Source organism: Octopus bimaculoides, chromosome 1, assembly GCF_046866305.1.
Source record: "Octopus bimaculoides isolate indiv1 chromosome 1, ASM4686630v1, whole genome shotgun sequence".
NCBI classification, from domain to species: domain Eukaryota; kingdom Metazoa; phylum Mollusca; class Cephalopoda; order Octopoda; family Octopodidae; genus Octopus; species Octopus bimaculoides.
Genome location: NC_142928.1, coordinates 66325172 through 66345158, shown reverse-complemented (window position 1 = coordinate 66345158; position 19987 = coordinate 66325172). Strand labels below are relative to the sequence as shown.

The 19987-nt window shown below is 36.7% G+C and overlaps 1 protein-coding gene across 3 annotated transcripts in view; it reads left to right on the top strand.

Annotated features, from left to right (window-relative positions):
- The first annotated feature begins 4169 nt into the window (after window positions 1-4169).
- The window catches only part of LOC106870735 (prosaposin), a 105011-nt gene continuing 89193 nt past the window's right edge, over window positions 4170-19987 (top strand). For all 3 annotated transcript variants that reach the window (XM_014916924.3, XM_089351941.1, XM_014916915.3), the window contains exon 1: window positions 4170-4354. In XM_014916924.3, the coding sequence (XP_014772410.1) occupies window positions 4312-4354 (43 nt within the window). In that variant the 5' untranslated portion in view covers window positions 4170-4311. The remainder of the gene's footprint in view (window positions 4355-19987) is intronic.

The window sequence follows — 19987 nt, the reverse complement described above, 5'->3', positions numbered from 1 at the left end:
GATACCATAGACCCAAGTGTGCTGAAGCTGAAGAGGATGGAGTGGAATGAGGAGAAGATAGCATAATATTATGGCATGATAGAAAAAGAAGGGTCAAACATAAACAAAAGAAAATTGGAAAGCAGGACGGTGATATTCAGAACATTTTCGAATGAAAATAGGAGAATAGAGCACGTGCCGCAGGAAGAGATAGAGGAAATATTGACGGAACGAATGAGTGAAGGGAGAACCTTTTTTACAAGAGGAAGGTGATATGCGACTATAATAGTTACCTTTGCATCAGGAGAGAAGGTGAAAATGAACGGCAACAGACTGATACTGAGGGAGATGGATGTTAATGCTGAACTGTCTGGGCAAAAGAATCGTCAGGGTCAGGGTGGGATGAATCCCACCGTCAATAGACCCAGAATGGGTAATAGTCGCAATTTTTAATTCAGAGCTGGTGAAGGGAAGTGAAAACCTGGAAATTTGTGCTGTAAGCCCAGAATATTATGATGAAATGGTGGAAACTGTGGAATTACCAAACGGTGCAAAACTGGAAGTAATGTTGGAGGGGAGACCCCCAAAATGTTATGGATGTGGTGAAAGAGGGCACCTGAGAAGGAAATGCCCTAGAGCAGCAGTAGAAATGGTGGAAGAGAGTGTACAGGAAGAGACAGTGGTGGAAAAAAAGCAGAAGCAGAGAACAGAATATGATGGGAATTTGGTGGAGGTAAAACCCAGGAAAAGAGAGAGAAGAAAGTCACCGCTGACAGTGGAAGTGAAGAAGTGCAAAGGAATGGAAGAAGAAACTCAACCCATGACGAGAAATGGAGAAAATTTACCAGTGGAATTACCAGCAAAGGAATTAAAAGTACAGAGTCATTCAAACCAGAAATGAGACAACCCAGAATTATGGAAACTTAAAGACATAGACACAGAAGAAACACGTAGAGTTGCAGTCAAACAAACACACAGATACACAAATACAAGAACACAGAGACACACAAATATATGAACACACAGTTAGAGATGGAAATACAAGAACCCATAAAACAGCAGGAAAATAGGAGCAAAAAGAGACGACATGAAAAGCACAAACGAAAAGAAAAATTATAGTGAGATAGGACAGCCCAACTTGGAAGGAGTAAGTGGGAAATCATTATAATTTTGTAAAGACTGTAACTGAGAGAAATGATTGTTTGAATTTTTTAGGAAAAAAAAAAAAAGAAAAATAATGTAAAATTTGAAACTGTTAAATGAACAGGTTTCCTAAAGTTTTTTCTTTAACACTGTGATAAACATTTGGTTGATTTTTAGTTAAAAAAAAAAAAAGGAAAAGAAATAAGTAAGGACTGTATGAACATTGGTTTAAAAGGATTATTATAGTAGGGCAAAAGTGAAGAGGGCAGTCGCGGTTTCAACTCAGAGTGAGGGTAAAGGTTGTGTTAAAGGAATACACGGTTTCATCTCGCAGCAGGAGCAAGATGGCCGACTCATGTGCATTGTAAATATATTCATTTCACATTCATCTTTCATATGTTTTATGTTCCCGCATGTCTTTGTATGTCCCCTCTGTAATTAGGCCTTGTGCCTGTAATAAAGAATTAATCTCTAGCAGACGAGGTGTCCAGTCCTGAAGAGAGGCAGAAATAGTCCAAAACGAGGCAGGGTTGCTGGTCCTGTCGCTAGAAGGTGATAGGGGTTCACTCACCTGCTCACAATATATCGGATGCAATTCAAATTCTGCCGAGATCAACTTTGCCTTTCATTCTTTCGGGGGTCGATAAATTAAGTACTAGTTGGGTACTGGAGTCGATCTCATTGACTGGTCCCCTCCCCCAAAATTTCGGGCATTGTGCCTAGAGTAAAAAAGAGTATATCGGATGCAGCTGTGCATCATTAACCAGCTAGAGATGTCCTCTTAGGGTTAAAAAAATCACAGTAAATCCATTCAAATGGACAGCCATGTTGAAGTGGCTACAAACATTGCTGATTCCATTGTTACTCTTTTGCTGAACTACTAAGTTACAGGTACTTAAGCAAGCCAAAACTAATTGTAAAGCAGTGGTGGTGGTAGTGGGGTGGGGTGAAACAAACACAAAGACACATATGATGAGCAGTTCATAGCTAAAGTAGAAGACACTTACCCAAGGTGCAATGAAGTATGACTGATTCCAAAACTATGTGATTTTGAGATGAATTTCTTAACCACACAGCCATGCCTGCACCTATATTTGTAAAGGAATTTTCATAGATCATGCCTTGCAAGTTATAGTGTGCATTTTATGAGTTGTAGTGTGATATGAGCCAGGGAACATGGTATTTTTCTGTGGCCATCAACAAACTGATCTTAACTATATTTTTATAGAGTAAAAATATGTTATAATTGTAAAAATGATTATAATGAGACAAAGTAAGAATGAAGAAAATGGGTAACATGAAAAGAGATCTGAAGGACAGAGATGAGCAATATAAGGGAAACATTTAGCAATGAACAAAAAAAAAATATATATATATATCCACACATGAAAACGGCAATAAGAGGTAGAGAGAGGAACAATCTTATGAAAATTTATGATAATTCCATTCACACTAGCATGCATTATGGAAACATGAATTGATCCCAGTACTTGGCTGGTATTTAAGTTCATTGACTCCAAAGGATGAAAGTCTAAGTTTTACTCAGCAGGGTCTAAACTCAGAATGCGAAGGGCTTACTCTTTTACTCTTTTACTTGTTTCAGTCATTTGACTGTGGCCATGCTGGAGCACCGCCTTTAGTCGAGTAAATCGACCCCAGGACTTATTCTTTGGATGCCTAGTACTTATTCTATCGGTCTCTTTTTGCCGAACCGCTAAGTTACAGGGACGTAAACACACCACCATCGGCTGTCAAGCGATGTTGGGAGGGACAAACACAGACACACATACACACATATATATATACATATATACAACAGGCTTCTTTCAGTTTCCGTCTTCCTAATCCACTCACAAGGCTTTGGTCGGCCCGAGGCTATAGTAGAAGACACTTGCCCAAGGTGCCACGCAGTGGGAATGAACCCGGAACCATGTGGTTGGTAAGCAAGCTACTTACCACACAGCCACTCCTAAATACAGCAAGGCAGCTCGACATACCAACACAAGTGTTTCCTCACAGTAAAATGTGAGTAAAAATGGATGTTTTTAAATTTAATTTTTTTACAAATATGCTTCAGATGAAACAGATTCTAATTATATTCTTTTACTCTTTTACTTGTTTCAGTCATTTGACTGCTGCCATGCTGGAGCACCACCTTTAGTCAAGAAAATCGCCCCCAGAACTTATTCTTTGTAAGCCTAGTACTTATTCTATCGGTCTCTTTTTGCTGAACCGCTAAGTTACGGGTATGTAAACACACCAGCATCGGTTGTCAAGCGATGGTGGGGGACAAACATAGACACACAAACACACGTACATATATATATATATATATATATACATATATACAACGGGCTTCTTTCAGTTTCCGTCTACCAAATCCACTCACAAGGCTTTGGTCGGCCCGAGGCTATAGTAGAAGACACTTGCCCAAGGTGTCACGCAGTGGGACTGAACCCGGAACCATGTGGTTGGTAAGCAAGCTACTTACCACACTGGAATTTATTATGAAAAATTTTTCCAAGAGTGAGAGAGGAGTTTCTAAAAATTTACAAAACTCAGCTTTGTTTCCTCATAACTTTCAGGAAAATGATATTTTTTAATGAAATGTTCTACAAATACCTTTCAGAGGATGTAGATTATGTTTTATATCGAAATTTAATAATAAAAAAAAAAAATGAAAAAATAAATTGGTTGTCTCGCACATGCACATACTGACATACATCACAACTTTTTTCTAAATTTCAAGTTTCGTTTTTGATGCGTATCTGTGTGTATTTGTGTGAGCCTACTAATTTTTTGTCCTATTAAATTCCGATATAATCGTAATATATACCATCTGAAAGGTAGAGGTAACAAAGCCAACTCGGAAGAGAGGAAGAGAAAGAGGAGAGAGATAGAGAGGAAAAGAAAGAGAGGGAGAGAGAGCAGAGGGAGAAAGAACAAAGAGGGAGAGAGAACAGGGGAAGAAAGAACAGAGAGCGAGAGAGAGAGAAAGAGAAGGAGAGAAAGAGAGGGAAAGAGAGATAGCGAAGTCTAGCTATGACGTCATTATCAGATGATCTACTCTTTCCTAGTCACATGATTATGACTGCCCTGGTAAATCATTAATACAATTAAACGGCTGTGAAATCATTTGTGCTTGAACCTTCTCTGGCAATTGACGTATTAACCACCAGCACTTGAAATATGTCTTTTAATTCACTATTTTTAGTGTGGTTGGGAATACTCGGTGAGTTCTTTTTTATCGATGTTATTGTGCATGTAGCTTCACAACAGACCTACACTTAATTTTATTTATTTACATCCTATCATTTGTTTTTGTTTTCGCTAAGTGTATCTAGGACTACCTTATCAACTTCGTTCTCTGTTAACACTTTAGGGTAGTTATCGGCCCCGCGAAACTTTCTGAATGGCACGCCTAACGAAAAATTACCTTGAATTTTTATTAGTAGTGCAGCCTACCTAATAATAAGACTTGTCTCATGCGGTCCGCTTCTCGAAAAAGGGTTACCCATGCCAGCTATAGGGATTCTAGTCTAGGTTGGTGGGAGCAACGGAATTGTTTTGGGAGTTGACAAATGTACTTTGCAATATTTCCTCCAGCTTTTTATTCTCGAAAGTGCCGAGGCAGGTAGGCGAACTTGTTAATATTTAGTTTACATAAGAAAATAAAATAAAAATAAGACAATTTGAAACCTTTTGTATTAGAAAAATTTCACTAATCTGATGACCGAAACAAGAAAGGTGGGTTAATATACAGATCCACACTAACCAGGTGGGTTAATATATAGATCCACACCCGGTAGAAAATTTTTTTTAAAAATTAGGTTTGTGACTTCCTTATTCACTACAATTATAAAGTTAGTAAAACATTGAAGTAAATAATGCCCTGCTGTACTTTTCTTTTCAATATTGTCTTTCTATTCCTACCAATTTTACATGGACTATTTTCCCCCCCTTTACTCTGGACTACGATAAAAATAAGAACCACTATTTATTACGATCAGTTTAATCGATAATACTTCTTTACAAATTTGTGGCATTGTGTCACTAAAAAATTGACAAAAAGAATGACTTGACGTTAGTTGTTTACTAACACCACGTCTCGTTATAAAGATAATTTATGTCAAGGCTGGTGTTTGTTTTTTTCTTCCCATATATTTATTTTAGATATAACATTAAAGCGAATAGAAGTTACTGTAACTTTTAATTCTTATCAAAGGGGCTTGTTTGTTAACACATCATGAACTTTTTTTTGTTCTCGCTAGAAATATTAAAATACTTTATTTTAGCTAGAACCTGCGCCAATTATCACCTTGGTTTACGAAATAAGTTATTGTTTAATCCCCCATCGAGCGTAATTTTGTTTAATGGCATTCCAACTGTAGTGTGTGCTTCCCGGATCGGCCCTTCCGATTGCCGCCTCCGGACCCCCACACAAATCATTGCCTACAGCTGACTTAAAAGTGCTGTTCCTACTGCCCCCTCCTCAGCTACGCTAGTGGTTCCAACCGTGAGCACTCTCACCTTTTTTATCCAGGCATTTTGTATTTAGGATTACAGTATCCAATAAATTATTTTAAGATGGGATCTGTAATTTGATCGCGTAGAGGTTTCTTCAATTCCTTTTTAATCATTGTGGTTCTTGACGGAAATAGCCGTGCCTGTCAACATAGTTCAATTTCCTCGACAGAGGGTTGTACGATACTCAGATGGCTCTAGTTAGCTATATTAACCTGCTAAATTAGCCTTACCTAGCGAAAAAGATTGATGATAATTTCTTTGTTATTTATTGTTTAATCTAGATCGGCGCTAATTTAGTAAAACCTATGGTCAAGCATTTCAGCCAAAACCGTACAACTTTTATACACACACACACACACACAACATAAATTCTTGATTAATTAAAATCCCTACCTCTACAGTCCTCATCAGCACAATTGCCCTATCTTATCTCGAGTAAACCAAGTAGCTTAAAGCATATACGAAAAATAAAAAAAAACATTTGTCCACGTCTGTCCTCTTATCTCAAGACAATAAGCCCTTAATGACAAGTTAACTTCGGAAAATTCTTGAGTTTTAAGGTCCTCTCTCATGTGGAGCTGGTCTCACCTAGCATTTGGCATTCGTTACATATCCTCTAGGGGCGGCGATAATTTTAATAAATCAAATATTTATGTTGTTTGGTATATATCCGCATTTATCTATATTCATATACATTCTACTTGCTACTCTTAGTTCATTTTTGTTTTTACATAACACACACCATGTAACTTTATCCTACATCAGGGCTTAAAGTAACACACCGAAACGGTTCAAAAGTTTAAAAAAAAAAAAATGGAAACAAAGAAATGTACTTCGGCTCAGTTATAAAATTTCATTTCACCAAACCACTGTGATGGAAAATCTATATTAAGTAAAGGAAATCCTTTTACAATGACGGCCTATACATATATATGTATATATATGTTCTTGGTAGCAGCGTAGTAGTATATACACAAGCTATGTAGCAGCGCGTATAAAAACAGGCTATGTATATTTTCCCCGATTTCCATTTTACCTTGTAGTCGTTTCGGGCGTTTTAAATAAACAGAAAACAACCTTAAACTACAACTCGTGATTAAATCAATGTTGTGTATCACTATTTCAAGTAATTAGTACTAATATCGGAAGTTGGTCTTAATAGATAACTAATATCAACATCAATAAACCACCCAGTGAAGAAGCCTCGGTGCAGTGATCTTGATAAATAAACCGCAGTTAGAGTACAGCAAGTGCTCTATTTACATTTTGTTGATCAAGTGTTCCCCCTCGCCCTTTTCTCGTTTGTATCCTTAATAATAATAATATTGATAACTTTCCTGTGGGGTTAATATGATATTGTCAATGCACTGTATTTTATCGCACTGAAGCTTACCCGTTGGGTTAGTAGTAAAAATTCTATTAAGTGTTTTGCGTTCATTAATTTGTTTGTTTTTAGTTTATTAAATTCAGTTTCCATTTTTTTTCTCGTTGGTATATCGATACTTTACAATAATTATAAAATTACTTATACACTGTCTGAAAATAAAAAGGGATGGACACGACTTAAACGACTATAATATAGTCCTGCTCAATGAGTTGATTACAGACTAAACAATATCGCAAAGGTTACTAATGCGTTTAGTCTTTCTGTTTTGATTAGGTACTCCAGCCGTGTTCATTGCATCTTTTATGTATCTGACTACATTATCAAATGGCTTTTTTAATCTTTTTTTTATGACGACAGTATGTCATTTGAAGAATGTTTGGCTACTGTTTCTTCCAGGTTTAGCGCTCTCCCGTTTCGTCATTTGCGATGTTGTTTAGTCCGTAATCAACTGATTGAGCAGGCCTATATTAGAGTCGTTTCAGTCGTGCCTATCCCCTTTTTTATTTTCGGACAGTGTATCGGACTACATTATATATTGTCTCTTTCCTCATAAGACAACAGTATATGATTGAGGGAGATGTGACTATTATTTCTAGCAGTTGGGGCGGTCACAAAAACTCCTCTTTCGCTTGTCATTGCAATGGTGGTTTTTCAGTCCTTGGTCAGCACAGATCGAATTGACCTTTATTGGAAGTTATTCCAGCTATGAGCATACTGTTTTTGTTTTTTTTCCCTATGTGTAGGAAACACAAGACCACATTATGTAATGCATCCTATTTTCTAAGAAAGAGCTTGTGATTGAGTGACTAAGATAGTATTTCTAGCAGGTCAAGCGATCACGTAGAAGCTGTGTCGTTGCGACGTATTTACGAGGCATAAATTTATTTAACTGGGGAGAATTTGTTTAACGATATGAGCAAACATATCTTGACTTTATTTATGGGTTTCAACTGTAAGTTATGGAAAATTGTACTGTATCATTTTTTTTCTTCCTCGTTATTGATAGCAACTCCAACGGCTGTCATTCTTATTACTATATCTTTTTGCGCAGGATATTTGACGAGTTGGCTATGCTTTCTGTCCGCTTGTTTCGTTGAAAGTATATTCTCAAGGCTTAAAGGGACGTAACTCAAGACACTGAGCAATAACCTTTTACGAAATTATTAGGAAAAATTTTTTAAATTAATAAGAATTATTACAAAGATGTTTATTGTTGAGTTCTTTTATTCTGTAAATACTGGAACAAAAGTGCTCTTGACTAAAAATAAAACTAAACAAGAACCTCGGCCTGCTAGAATAAAAAATCTAATCTTTCAATACCACACCGTCTTAAAAAAAAACACCTTTTATTATGTCGCGCTAACATGGTGTTTGATTTTAATTCTAACAATGATTGCTTTTAATATAGGCAGTGTGTTTTATATTTCGAATATAATTTATAACAAAATACGTAATTTACGTCATTTTAAAAATTAGACAGTATTGGATTCGCATTTAAGGTAAACAGAATTACCTTTCCAAGTTTAACAAAAAAAGTCATATCGGCAAAAAAAAAAAAAGATTAGAAATAAGTAAATAACACACACTCCCTCAATTATATATGCCACCAGGAGGTACTGGTATATTCGCCACCAGGAGGTACTGGTATATTCTTCTAAGTATCTAGACTGATTTAAATTTTAGTATTATTCAGGTTAAGATTCTGAGTTCAACTTTGCCTTTCGTCTCTTTCTGGGATTGGTCAAATATTGACATTGTTTTCAACTTGGTTCTGGCAATTCCTATGACATACCAAACTGTATCAGCATTTTTACCTGTCTTTGCACAAAATTTGTAGTGTGACAGTAGATCTACTGCATGGGCAACTGTTGGTCTTCCATACAACCTTGAAGAAGATTATGAAGTGACTATTGTTACCAGACAGTGCTCTATTAACTAAACCAAGATTACCATGTCAGTTTCATGGTCTTTTTAGGTACATACATACCAAAAAGTGCCTTCCATCAAAAGAGCAAGAAACAATTTTTTTCTTAACTTGTTTCAGTCAGACTGGGGCACCACCTTGAATTTTTAGTCGAATAAATTGACCTCGATACTTATTTTTTAAGCCTGGTACTTATTTTATTGGTCTCCTTTGATGAACCACTAAGTTACAGGAACATAAATACCAATACCAGTTGTCAAGCAGTGATGGGGAGACAAATAAGCACAAAGACACATGTTTCTTTTAGTTTCTGCCTACCAGATCCACTCACAAGGTTTTGGCCAGCCTGTGGCTATAGTAGACACTTGTCAAAGGTGCCACACTGGAACTGAACCTGCAACCATGTGGTTGGGAAGCAAGCTTCTTACCACACAGCCACTCCTGTGCCTTGATGTTTTGTGATTAAAGAACTAAATTTTCAGTGAGAAGAAAGTGGAATCTGTGTGGAACAGTAATACCCTCATTCTTTTGTATCATTTTGTTTTTGCATTACCTAAAATAAAACAATGAGATGTGGACCATAGACTCATTATGTCAACAGTTAAGACTGATGGGTTTATTGACTCACCCATCAGCTAATGAAATTTATAAATTCCAGTACAGAGTTTTTAACTTTTGGCACGATGCCAAGTTACATAATTATGGAAGCAAATGTTTAAGTGTAATGCTTTGAAAATGAATACATTTAAAACAAGCAAAATTATTTTAGTATCATATTGGAACATAACTACCGATTGTTTTTTTAGAAATCAAAATACAAGTCTTTTTTTCCACATTGCTAATGAAAGTGTGTGTATATGAGCTGGTATAAATGTTGGTTGGTTAATTTTTTGTCACTCTTTACAGTGTATAGAGAGAGTTAAAGATAATTAACATCAGAGGTGTACAAACTAGGCTTGGTAGCAGGCAATTGGTAAAGGACCACTACATGCACAATGAGAGAAAGAATAATAGAAACAGGAGGAGAGTGAGTTAGACTTGTTATGGCAAGAGTTCAAATTCTGCACAGATAGGTTTTCATTGGAGTGGATTGCAATTATGTTAGTACAATTTAGAAAACATAAAATATTTATTGCAAATATACAAATGAGAAATGTTTCATATAAATTTTTAAGATGATAAACATTCTTCTTTTGTAAATTAGCATTCATTTCATCAGTTTGCCTAAGCACCAAGAAATTTGATAAAAGTTAAATTATGATTATGTTCTTGCCATATTTCCATTATGAAGGCTTTCTCTTTAAGGCAAAAATAAATCCAAAAAACGAACACTTTGATCAGTTACAGGTCCGCTATCAAATTCAGCTGTACCTCCATTAGAACACTGGTCACTGTATCCACGGGATACAATCACCTGATATTTCATCCAAAACAAGACCACTTCTCTGATAGGCACTCACCTTCAGGCACACAGATATGTTGCTTCTTTCTACTTATGCTCAGTAGGAAGCTGTATACCACTTCTACTCAATCAAGCTCACCAAATGTACCCACTTCTCATCTTCATTCTAACTGTCTCACTCTGCAATCCAACACTAAACACTTTCTCCTTAATCTTATATTTTACACACTTTTCTTATGGACATCAGCTACAAAAGTTCACACTAAACTTCAAGTGCATTGACATTACCATTCTCTGTGAAGGTCTGCACAGTTGGATGTTATTTTTCCTCTTCCTCTCCTTGTCTAGTTAAGGAAAAAGAAAATTGCTATTAACTACCTTCATTTTAGTTTCAAAAGTAAAAAAATAAATACAAACCTATTGATACAAAAATGATTTCATCACATGGCCTAAGTTTTGGAATTTTAATAGTTTTAACTGAGTTTTAATTTAATATTCCTATGTTATTGCTATTGTTCACTAAAGGATAGCAATGTGTATTGATAACTGTCAATCATTTTAATATTTACCTGTGTCGTGCTCTGAGTAGTTAAGTCTAAGGTTACCAGATGATAAATTCATGTCTATCAGGAAGATAGTGTACAATCATAAAATTTAAAGAAGATACTGCAACAGTAAAGATATGAAGACCAGCATCACATTTCACAAGTGGTTTGAAAGTGCTAATGAATAAAGTGTTTTTGCACTTTTTTTTTTCATTCTTTGCACAATCTTGCATGCATAAACTTTACTAGCTGATTGAATCAGTGGGGATTTGGCCAAAAGGCCAAATTTATAATGACTTGTCATACAAGCAAAACATGATTCTGTCACCTATTTAGGAAGCAGTAACTCTAAATAAGAACTGACTTGGGACATGATAATCCATACAATCCTTGCCAGCATGAAAAGCAGACATGATGATGATGAGAATAATGACTCTATCACATGTAAAATAATAGATATTGATTGATTAATCATTAATGACAGCAACCCCATGTAGTGTAGTTTAATCATTCTAAGAATGATTACAGTTTAGATGAATTGCTTCAGAATAGAAATTGCAAGCACACTCACTCCACTCCTATCCAAAAAAATAATAGTAAGACTGTCTCAAAAGTTGATGGTTGCTTGACCTTATTGAGAACAAGGCACACAGTATAAAATTTTTAGGTCAATTACTGTCAACATGTGAGAAGCATCACAAAACTATGCCTATCATAAACTATTTAATTCTGTTTTATTTTTGGAAGTTATTTTGAAATGGCATAGGTATGTAAGATAAAAATAAATTGAAATTACAAGTTGCAATTGACAAAGATATTTCATGCAACACTACAATGCAGTGATATTTATGCTGGATCTTTGCATTTTGAATTCAATTCACATTGAACAATGGAGTTCAATTCTTCCAGGATCAGTAAAATAAAAAGTATCAATATAAGATGCTGGACTGGCAGAATTAGCACATTGGATGGGATTCCTTGTGATCTTTGTTCTATCTTTTGACTTCCAAGTTCAAATTCTACCATGGCCTACTTTGATGTTAGATTTAATCCATCACCCAGATTAACAGCTGGACCTTAAGTGTCTTTAGTAGAGTCCACTCTGTTTTCAGCATTTGGACTGGATTCCCAGTTTGATGTTAGCATCATCTCTTCTATTAGACTTGGAGGCCATGGAAAGAGTCTTCCTGTATACTCATCCCTCATGAACCATGCAATACAAAAACAAATTATTTTCATCTTGTAAAGGAAGAGGAAACAGTTGAGCTGTTAAGTTTGTAAGTCCATACTCAGTACTGGAACTTCATTGTATCTCCTAGGTGGGAGACTTAATTCCACACTCTATATTGGAAAATAATTCTCTACAAGTATTTATATCTCTCCTTCACTTAAGACTATTGAAATGAGAATTAAGTATTTATGTTATGGACAGTTGATATTATAAGCGTCAGGATTGAATTTTTTTGTTTCTTCTGTTCAGAAGTTGAAACCTCCATTGCTTCACTTCAAAGTCTGCTTGTTATAACTTGTCAGAAGAAAACCTTTGTATTGCTTTCATTTTATTTATCTTCTAAACTTGCAAAACACCTAACGTGTGCATGTGTGATCATGTGTAGTATTGACATTTGATTTACTGGTACTTTAAATCATTTACAAAAACAGTACGTTACAGTGCATTTTTTTAATTTTATATATTTGTTTCTATGATGTTATTAAAAATGTTTAGAGTATTTAGTCTTCTCTGAAATGTGTTGCAATGTTACTTTATATAGAACTAAGTTATTGTTGGGAGTGGACTTTATTATTTGCTTATACAGTATTAATTTCCTGTTTACACTCTCTCTTGCATGAAAGCTAATTGTTAAAACTTACATTAACCTCATGAAGTCTGTTGACTATTTTTATCAGTTGAAAACTCTTGAATTTCCTGCAACATCACAAAGCATAGTCAGTTAAAGTGACTTCAGTATTTGATTAATATTTTATTGTTTCCCACTCCTGTGTAAAGATAGTAGAGATGTAACTAAATGCCACAAGGCATTTTGGCTTGGTATAAAGTTATAAACTTTGGGGGATGGATACAGTCAATTTAAATCTCTAAGTAACCATCTTAAAATGTTCTGTTACTCTACTGATTCTGCCAGTCACTACCCTTTGTAATAATGATTTGGCATACCTCCACATGGGGTATTCCAAGGAACACAGTCAACTTAATTGAACCCCAATATATTGCTGATATTTTTATCAGTCTTGAAGAATTAAAATGTAGTCAACTCCTTCAGGGTTTGAACTTGATGTAAAGGTGCATAACTAAATTTTCCAAGTTCAAACACTATGATAAAGTACCTTCTTTCCCCAGAATGACTGAATTAGATGGGCTGAAACCAACTTCTAGTAAACGTATTTATATAGTTAAGCAGCTTTGCACAGGAAATGTTAAATAATTTGCCTATGGCAATACTAAGAAAAACTGACAATGAGTACAAGTAGATGAATTGAGATGGGTTTTGTTTTTCCTTCTCCTTTCTTACATTATAGTTAAAACATTTCAGTGTTAGAGAACTTGCCACAGGTGGAAATTGAAATTGTATTGAAGACACTGCGTGCTGATAATATACTTTACATCATGGATGTTCCTTCCCCAATTAAATATTGAAATATGACATTGAAGTATAGTAATATCCAGTATTAGTGTTCTAGCATAACTTGACTTCTAGTGAGGTAGTCTTCATAATTTGAGCAACAGCTTATTCCAACATTTCTGTTTTACTAAGTATGCTAGCTTATTGTTTGACTGTAGGTATATGAATATATATTGTAAAACACAGTGTTTCCTGATGTGTTTTATTAATTTATATACGTTTTGTGGATGTTTGTTCTAAATCCTAACACTTTCAGTATTATTAACACTTTACCTGTCCAAAGCATTTTCTTAATTTGTCCTAAACTTATCCATGCTCGCTTCCAGACTTTTAGCTAGCCCTTATTTCATGTTCTGCATAATATAAAGCTTTCCTTTCCTAAATTATTGTGTTGATTGAAAAAGAAAAAATTGAGAAGGTGCATCATATATGATGTATGGATGCCAGGAAAATGTCCTCAACAATACATTAAAGTTATTGCGTGTATAGTATATTACATGCATTAGCATTGAATTGGCAATATGATTGAATAGTTTATAACTGGGCTTCACTATCATTGGACATGCACACGGCAATTTAAACCTTACACAATCTGATGATTGTTGTTAATCTAAGAGATTCTGTCCACTTTATTCAGATGCCTACATGCTTATTTTTCAATCACTCCTATGTATAATTGTGTGCATACAAGAGAAACAAACTATGATATTGACTGATTTTAAACTAGCCATATCCAGCTCAAACTGTTTTATGTTCAAACTGGCCAGATCCAGCCACTTACATTTACCCTACAATGTTGTTCCAAAAATATGCAATTACTTCATCAGCATCCTGAAACTATGATAAACACATGATTAATTCAAAACAATGTGAATAAGAATTGCATTTCATTAGTAACCTGAATGCTAAAGGGTTAAAGTGATAAACTCTTATATGCTGACTTGGTGTTATTTTTATTGTATGGATTTTTGAAATTCATATTTATAAAGCATTTGCTGATCTTTCAAATAGTCCAACTTAGCATGTCCTTATTTCCTAACTGATTACCAAGCTTAATTTACTTTCCAGTTGGTAAACGTTATCTGGTTGTCACTGCACATTTTAAAATTTTTTTTATTTTTCATTCAGATGAAAATTTTATTTCATTTTTAGTTTGTCTGTTTTTTTTTTGAAGTACATTAATTTTTCCAGAATCCTCCCTATCTGACATTAAGTTTCCTGAAACCATTTTTCCTGAAACCATCTGTTTACATCATTTTTACTCTGAACTAACTCAGTGCATAAACTCTCAACTTTTCATGCTGTGACCTTTTTATTGTCCATTTAATACTATCTCTAAAGTACATTTTTTATATCATTGTTTTATTTGCTGTGAACTAAATTGTCTTCCTTTTTCTCATACACAATATACTTTGATTTAGAAATGTCAAAGTCATGACGATAATCATGTTTTTTAACCCCACCACTACTCTTAATGTGACTGTCAGTCATAAATTTTATGAATCAGGAAACTAATTTAAAAATTTTTTATCTAGGCTTAAAATAAATATCCAGCTTACATAACCACAAGCATGGAATGTATTTTTGACTTGTGAGCTAAAAGCTTAATCATTTCCATATATAAAAAACAAAATTAACATGTCTAATTTTTTTCAAATTAAGTGGCATCAGTTACAAATCCACAATCACATCATAACAGTGAATTTGACTTTGTGGTTGGATAAATGCATACACATATATACTCACATATCCATTCATATATCTATACATGTATATACATAAACCTAACCATATTTTACAATTTCTAAAAGAGTTACAACACAACTGATCAGAGAGAGGTACTACTTATGCAGTTTTCCTAGTGAAACTGCAGAAGTACTTGGCTTGGAGAAGACTTTTGGTTTAATTTCATGCTCGCTAAGAAAACTAGGAGTTTTGGTAAGTACGAGAAAAGTAGGTTTCTATTGCTATCGGGAGCCAAGCCAAGCTCTATATGCAGAAAAGTAGAAACTCCATATAATATACTCAGAATAAATTATGGACACATAGTACGTGGTGTGATCAAAGACGAGCTAACAGAGAATGTAAACTTCAGATATTCAGGTGCTGTCAATACAGAGTACACATGAAATAGATTCTCTTAAATGCTTGGATGGCTCCAAGAACAGGATTGAAAAAGTTAATGAGACTATTGCCTTGGCTGGTAACTAAGTGTTTCACTCTCTATGTAAAAGGCATATTCAGTTATACCTGAGTATGAACTATAATACTGCATGATAGAGAAATGAAGGGCTTTGATGCAGACTTATGAAAACTGTGAAAGAATTGAAGTATGCATGCATTGCTGAATGTGTAAGGTTCTACATGGAAGATGGAATACAAATAAACTGGAAGATGGAATACAAATAAACTGAGAAAAACTGAATAGAAGCTGTATCTTATGTGGTATAAGAGACAAGACTAAACTGAGTCAGTGAAAGAAGCAAGAAAAGTATGACACAGGAAATAGAATTCAGGTGAGAAGGTGATAGAGGAGGAGAAATAGAAGAAACAAAACAATGCTAGAAGGAATAATGGAAGAAAGACAGTAATGACAGGGGTTAATAGGGGGGAGACAATAATTGGCAGCTACACCTTTGGTAGTAAGTGTGTGTTAATCATGAGTGTCTTGAGAGAAAAGGGGTGAATGCTAGCAGTACAGAAGGGTGCCGGTGGGAGTGTATATGACGTGAAAAGATCTGATGGAAATCCTGTACTACAAGTTTTGTGACAAGAGAGGATGGGGATGGTGGGGGTTGTGGTGTGAATATGTTACCTTATATAGCATTGTGCTGAAGTTGACAATCATATATAATCAACTGATGATATCCAGAGATTCTTAGTATAGAAGACTTAATAGTGCTCAAATGATTCAAAATTATACTGTCTTTACAGGGGATCAATTCCACGTGGAAATTGACTGTGGTTGATTCCTTTTACTCAATGCTTTCAACTTGCTTCAATTCAGCATGGGCCTCCAGCTTGCAATTAATACCCAAACCTCTCTTAAATTACACAATACAATCTGGAAAAGGACACATTGAAGGGTGTGTTTCTTGGTACCCTATCAAAGAATAGCATGGTTATACTTGGGAACCGTTTCACCATAAGCACAAACGTACACCTTCATGCATGCACACACACACACACACACACACACACACACACCTACCTACCTATCAACGTACTCACCCATCCACACACACATTGGGGTTCTTTCAGTTTCTAAATCCATTCACAAGGTTTTGGGGTTGGCCCAAGGTTAATGCAGTGGAACTGAACCTGAAACCATGTAATTGAGAAACAGATTTAACTGCACAGCCATAGCCCCCCTTTTTTATTTTTTTATGTAAAATTGGAAAATAGAAATTATATGTATTAAACACTGGACAACCAAGAATTTAACCTTAAGTAAAATTCACCTAATTCAAAACTAGATACTTTGGCTGATATTCACTTGATAAATCACAACTATAAGTAGATAAATCACAACTATAAGTAGTAGCAAAACCATATTAGCCATTTAAAAACATAAAAACTGTTCAATTCACTTTACTTGTACTTCTTGGAGTTTCAAAATTTCCAGAATGCAAGTATGGTCTGGTTACTGACACTATTCCACTGCAATTGTTTGAAATTTGCTTAACGGCTAGTCTGCCTGATAGACATAAATAGATAAACATATAAAGTGTGTGTGTGTACACATACAAGACATTAAAAATATAATTATACATCCTCAAAAGCTTGTTTATCACAGTATTGTATACATTCCATTCACTTTAAATCCGACGCATGTTTCTACTGCTTAGATGTCCTAAGACATTATTATTTCATCCAGGGTATATGTATCCATGCAACTTTATTCATGATGTTACGACTACAGGTTTTTAAAATCAAACTGAAGGAGTTTGGCGTTTGATAGTCTTACTCGAGGTATAATTTAGGTAGGAGACATGTCTGTTTATTGTAGAAAAGAGCAGAGGCTGTTGTGAAACACGATATGGCAATAAAATCTGTCATCATTTAAACCTAGAATGACCTTTTAGGTTATATATATATCACCATTTAGTATCTGCTTTCTATGCTGGCATGGGTTAGACAGTTTGACTGAAACTGGTAAGCTGTAGGACTGATTTGAAATGGTTTCTGCGGCTGGATGCCCTTCCTAACGCCAACCACTCCAAGAGTGTAATGGGTGTTTTTTACGCGCCAGTTAAATGACACTGACATCAACCACCACTTGACAGGTCTTCTCAAGCCCAGTCAGGTGTGAAGTTAGCGTATTTCCAAAGAAGCACTCAACCTGAATACTGGGCCATCAACATTGTCGAGTTCCGGGCCAAAGATGTAGAAAATCCAAGTTTCTCAATTACACCATAAAATGGGTTTGGCGAAGAGTAAATAATCCAATGTGTATTGTGAAGGAGGAAAAGACTGAAGCAGAGAGAGAATTACGGTAGTCTTACCTGTCTATGTGGAAGGGTCACTCACAATGTCCACGTGCTCTGTCTGCTGCCATACTGTCTATGTGGAAGGGGTTGCTCATAACGTCCACATGCTCTGTCTGTCGCCGTACCATCTAACAGGTCTGCTCTCATACACTGTCCACTGCCAACTGACCGCTCGCACCTTGCCACCCCTGCATGCCCACCGTGGTCCTTCCAGTGGGACCCACACGCCCCACTTCTGACAGGACATGCGTACTCTCTCACTTCCGGCCCTTCCCTATAACACAGTCTGGCTCATAACACCACATGCACCTCTGATCTGAAGATCATTCAACCAACCTGCCCACACCCTCTCCTCAACCCTGATCACATGCTTTAACTTGTCTTGTAATCAGGCAACCAGTGAGGAGGGCACTGCTCTTTCTGCAACCGCTGTGGGACTTCAGGACTGGCCTCAGTCCCTGGCATATTGCTGCCGGTTTTGTCCTCTTGTCCATTACTGTTGGCTCCATCCGCTGATGCATTCATGATCCTGTGCACATCCAAAACATGATGTGACATGCCATCTACGGACACATTGTTCCTCGAATTTACAGAGGTTATTGTCCCCTTTCCCCATTGTGATGTGCACCATGCATTTGGGGGTTTAACCCAGACTTCTTCCCCGACCTGCACAAAGGCATGCTCTTTCTCTTCTGCAGGTTGCAGCGATGCTGTACATGGATATCTCCACTTGTACTTGAATATTGCCCTGTGTGGTACTGACTCCTTAGTCTGTCCCGACCTGGGCAACATATTATACCAAAAAACGGCTATGACTGGTGGGATGTGGCCTCTCTCAGCTATGGTCTTGATGGTACGATGATGCCTCTCCACAACTTCATTGCCACTTGGCTGGTATACCGCCCTGAAGAAACAGCTAACATGCCACTTGTCAAGCATTTCCCCCAGCAGCTCTGAGCAAAACGCAGTGCCATTGTCCACAAGCAGCTCATCCACAGGACCTCGTTCTAGGAATATTTCAGTATTCTTGTGATTTCCTCTGCAGTTCCCATCTTCATCTCCCTCTATATGGACAACTCCCCCAGTCCACAGTCGACCATCAAGAGGTATGTCCCCAGCCGGTAGTGCATCATGTCTACTGCCGTCATTTCTAGTTGTGTTCCACTGGAATGCTTCCTGCCTCATGCATGCCCGGAGCGGGGTCAATGGACTAGCACCTGTTGCAGCTCCCAACTACTCTCTGCACACTCTGCCTGTTCATGTCAGTCAACTTTCCTGGCTAGGAACAGGGTCCTGTCCACCCCTATGTGATGTATGGTATGCAGTCTCCTCAGCTCCGAGTCACTCAGTCGACATATTGCAGCCACTCCTTGCTTCAGAACCTCCGGCACCTGCAACCAGGCTTTCTTTATTCTGGTCAGGACATCTACTCTATTCTTCTCAGAGGGCACAAAAACCACATTCAGCCTCAGGTCAAACTCGGTTGCTAGCTTGCCCAGAACTCCCAAACAGCATTGTCAGTATTTCTCACTCCCTTTGGTTCGCACCTTCCACTCGCCAGTGACCACTGATCCCACCCATCTAAGTACAGTGGCCAAACTGGTCTGGATTTCAATGGTATGCAACCCCCACCTCAGGGCCAGGTTCAGCCCCTTGAACACAGCATCCAGCTCTGCCACGTTGATGTGATTGTAGTCATACTTCTGGCATCCCTTTTCTGGGTATGCTGATAGCAGCCTACTGCATTTTTCAACGTCGGATCTCCCTTCCAGTACCATTCCACTGTCCACTGCTGACCGTTGAACACCACCTGAAAATCCTTGTCTATAATGGTATGTGCAGCATATTTTTCTTCGCAGCTCTCACCACTCTCCTGTTGTAGACTCCCAGCGCATAGCACCCCCACATCACTGAATGTTACACTGGCATCATTGACCGTAACACATCC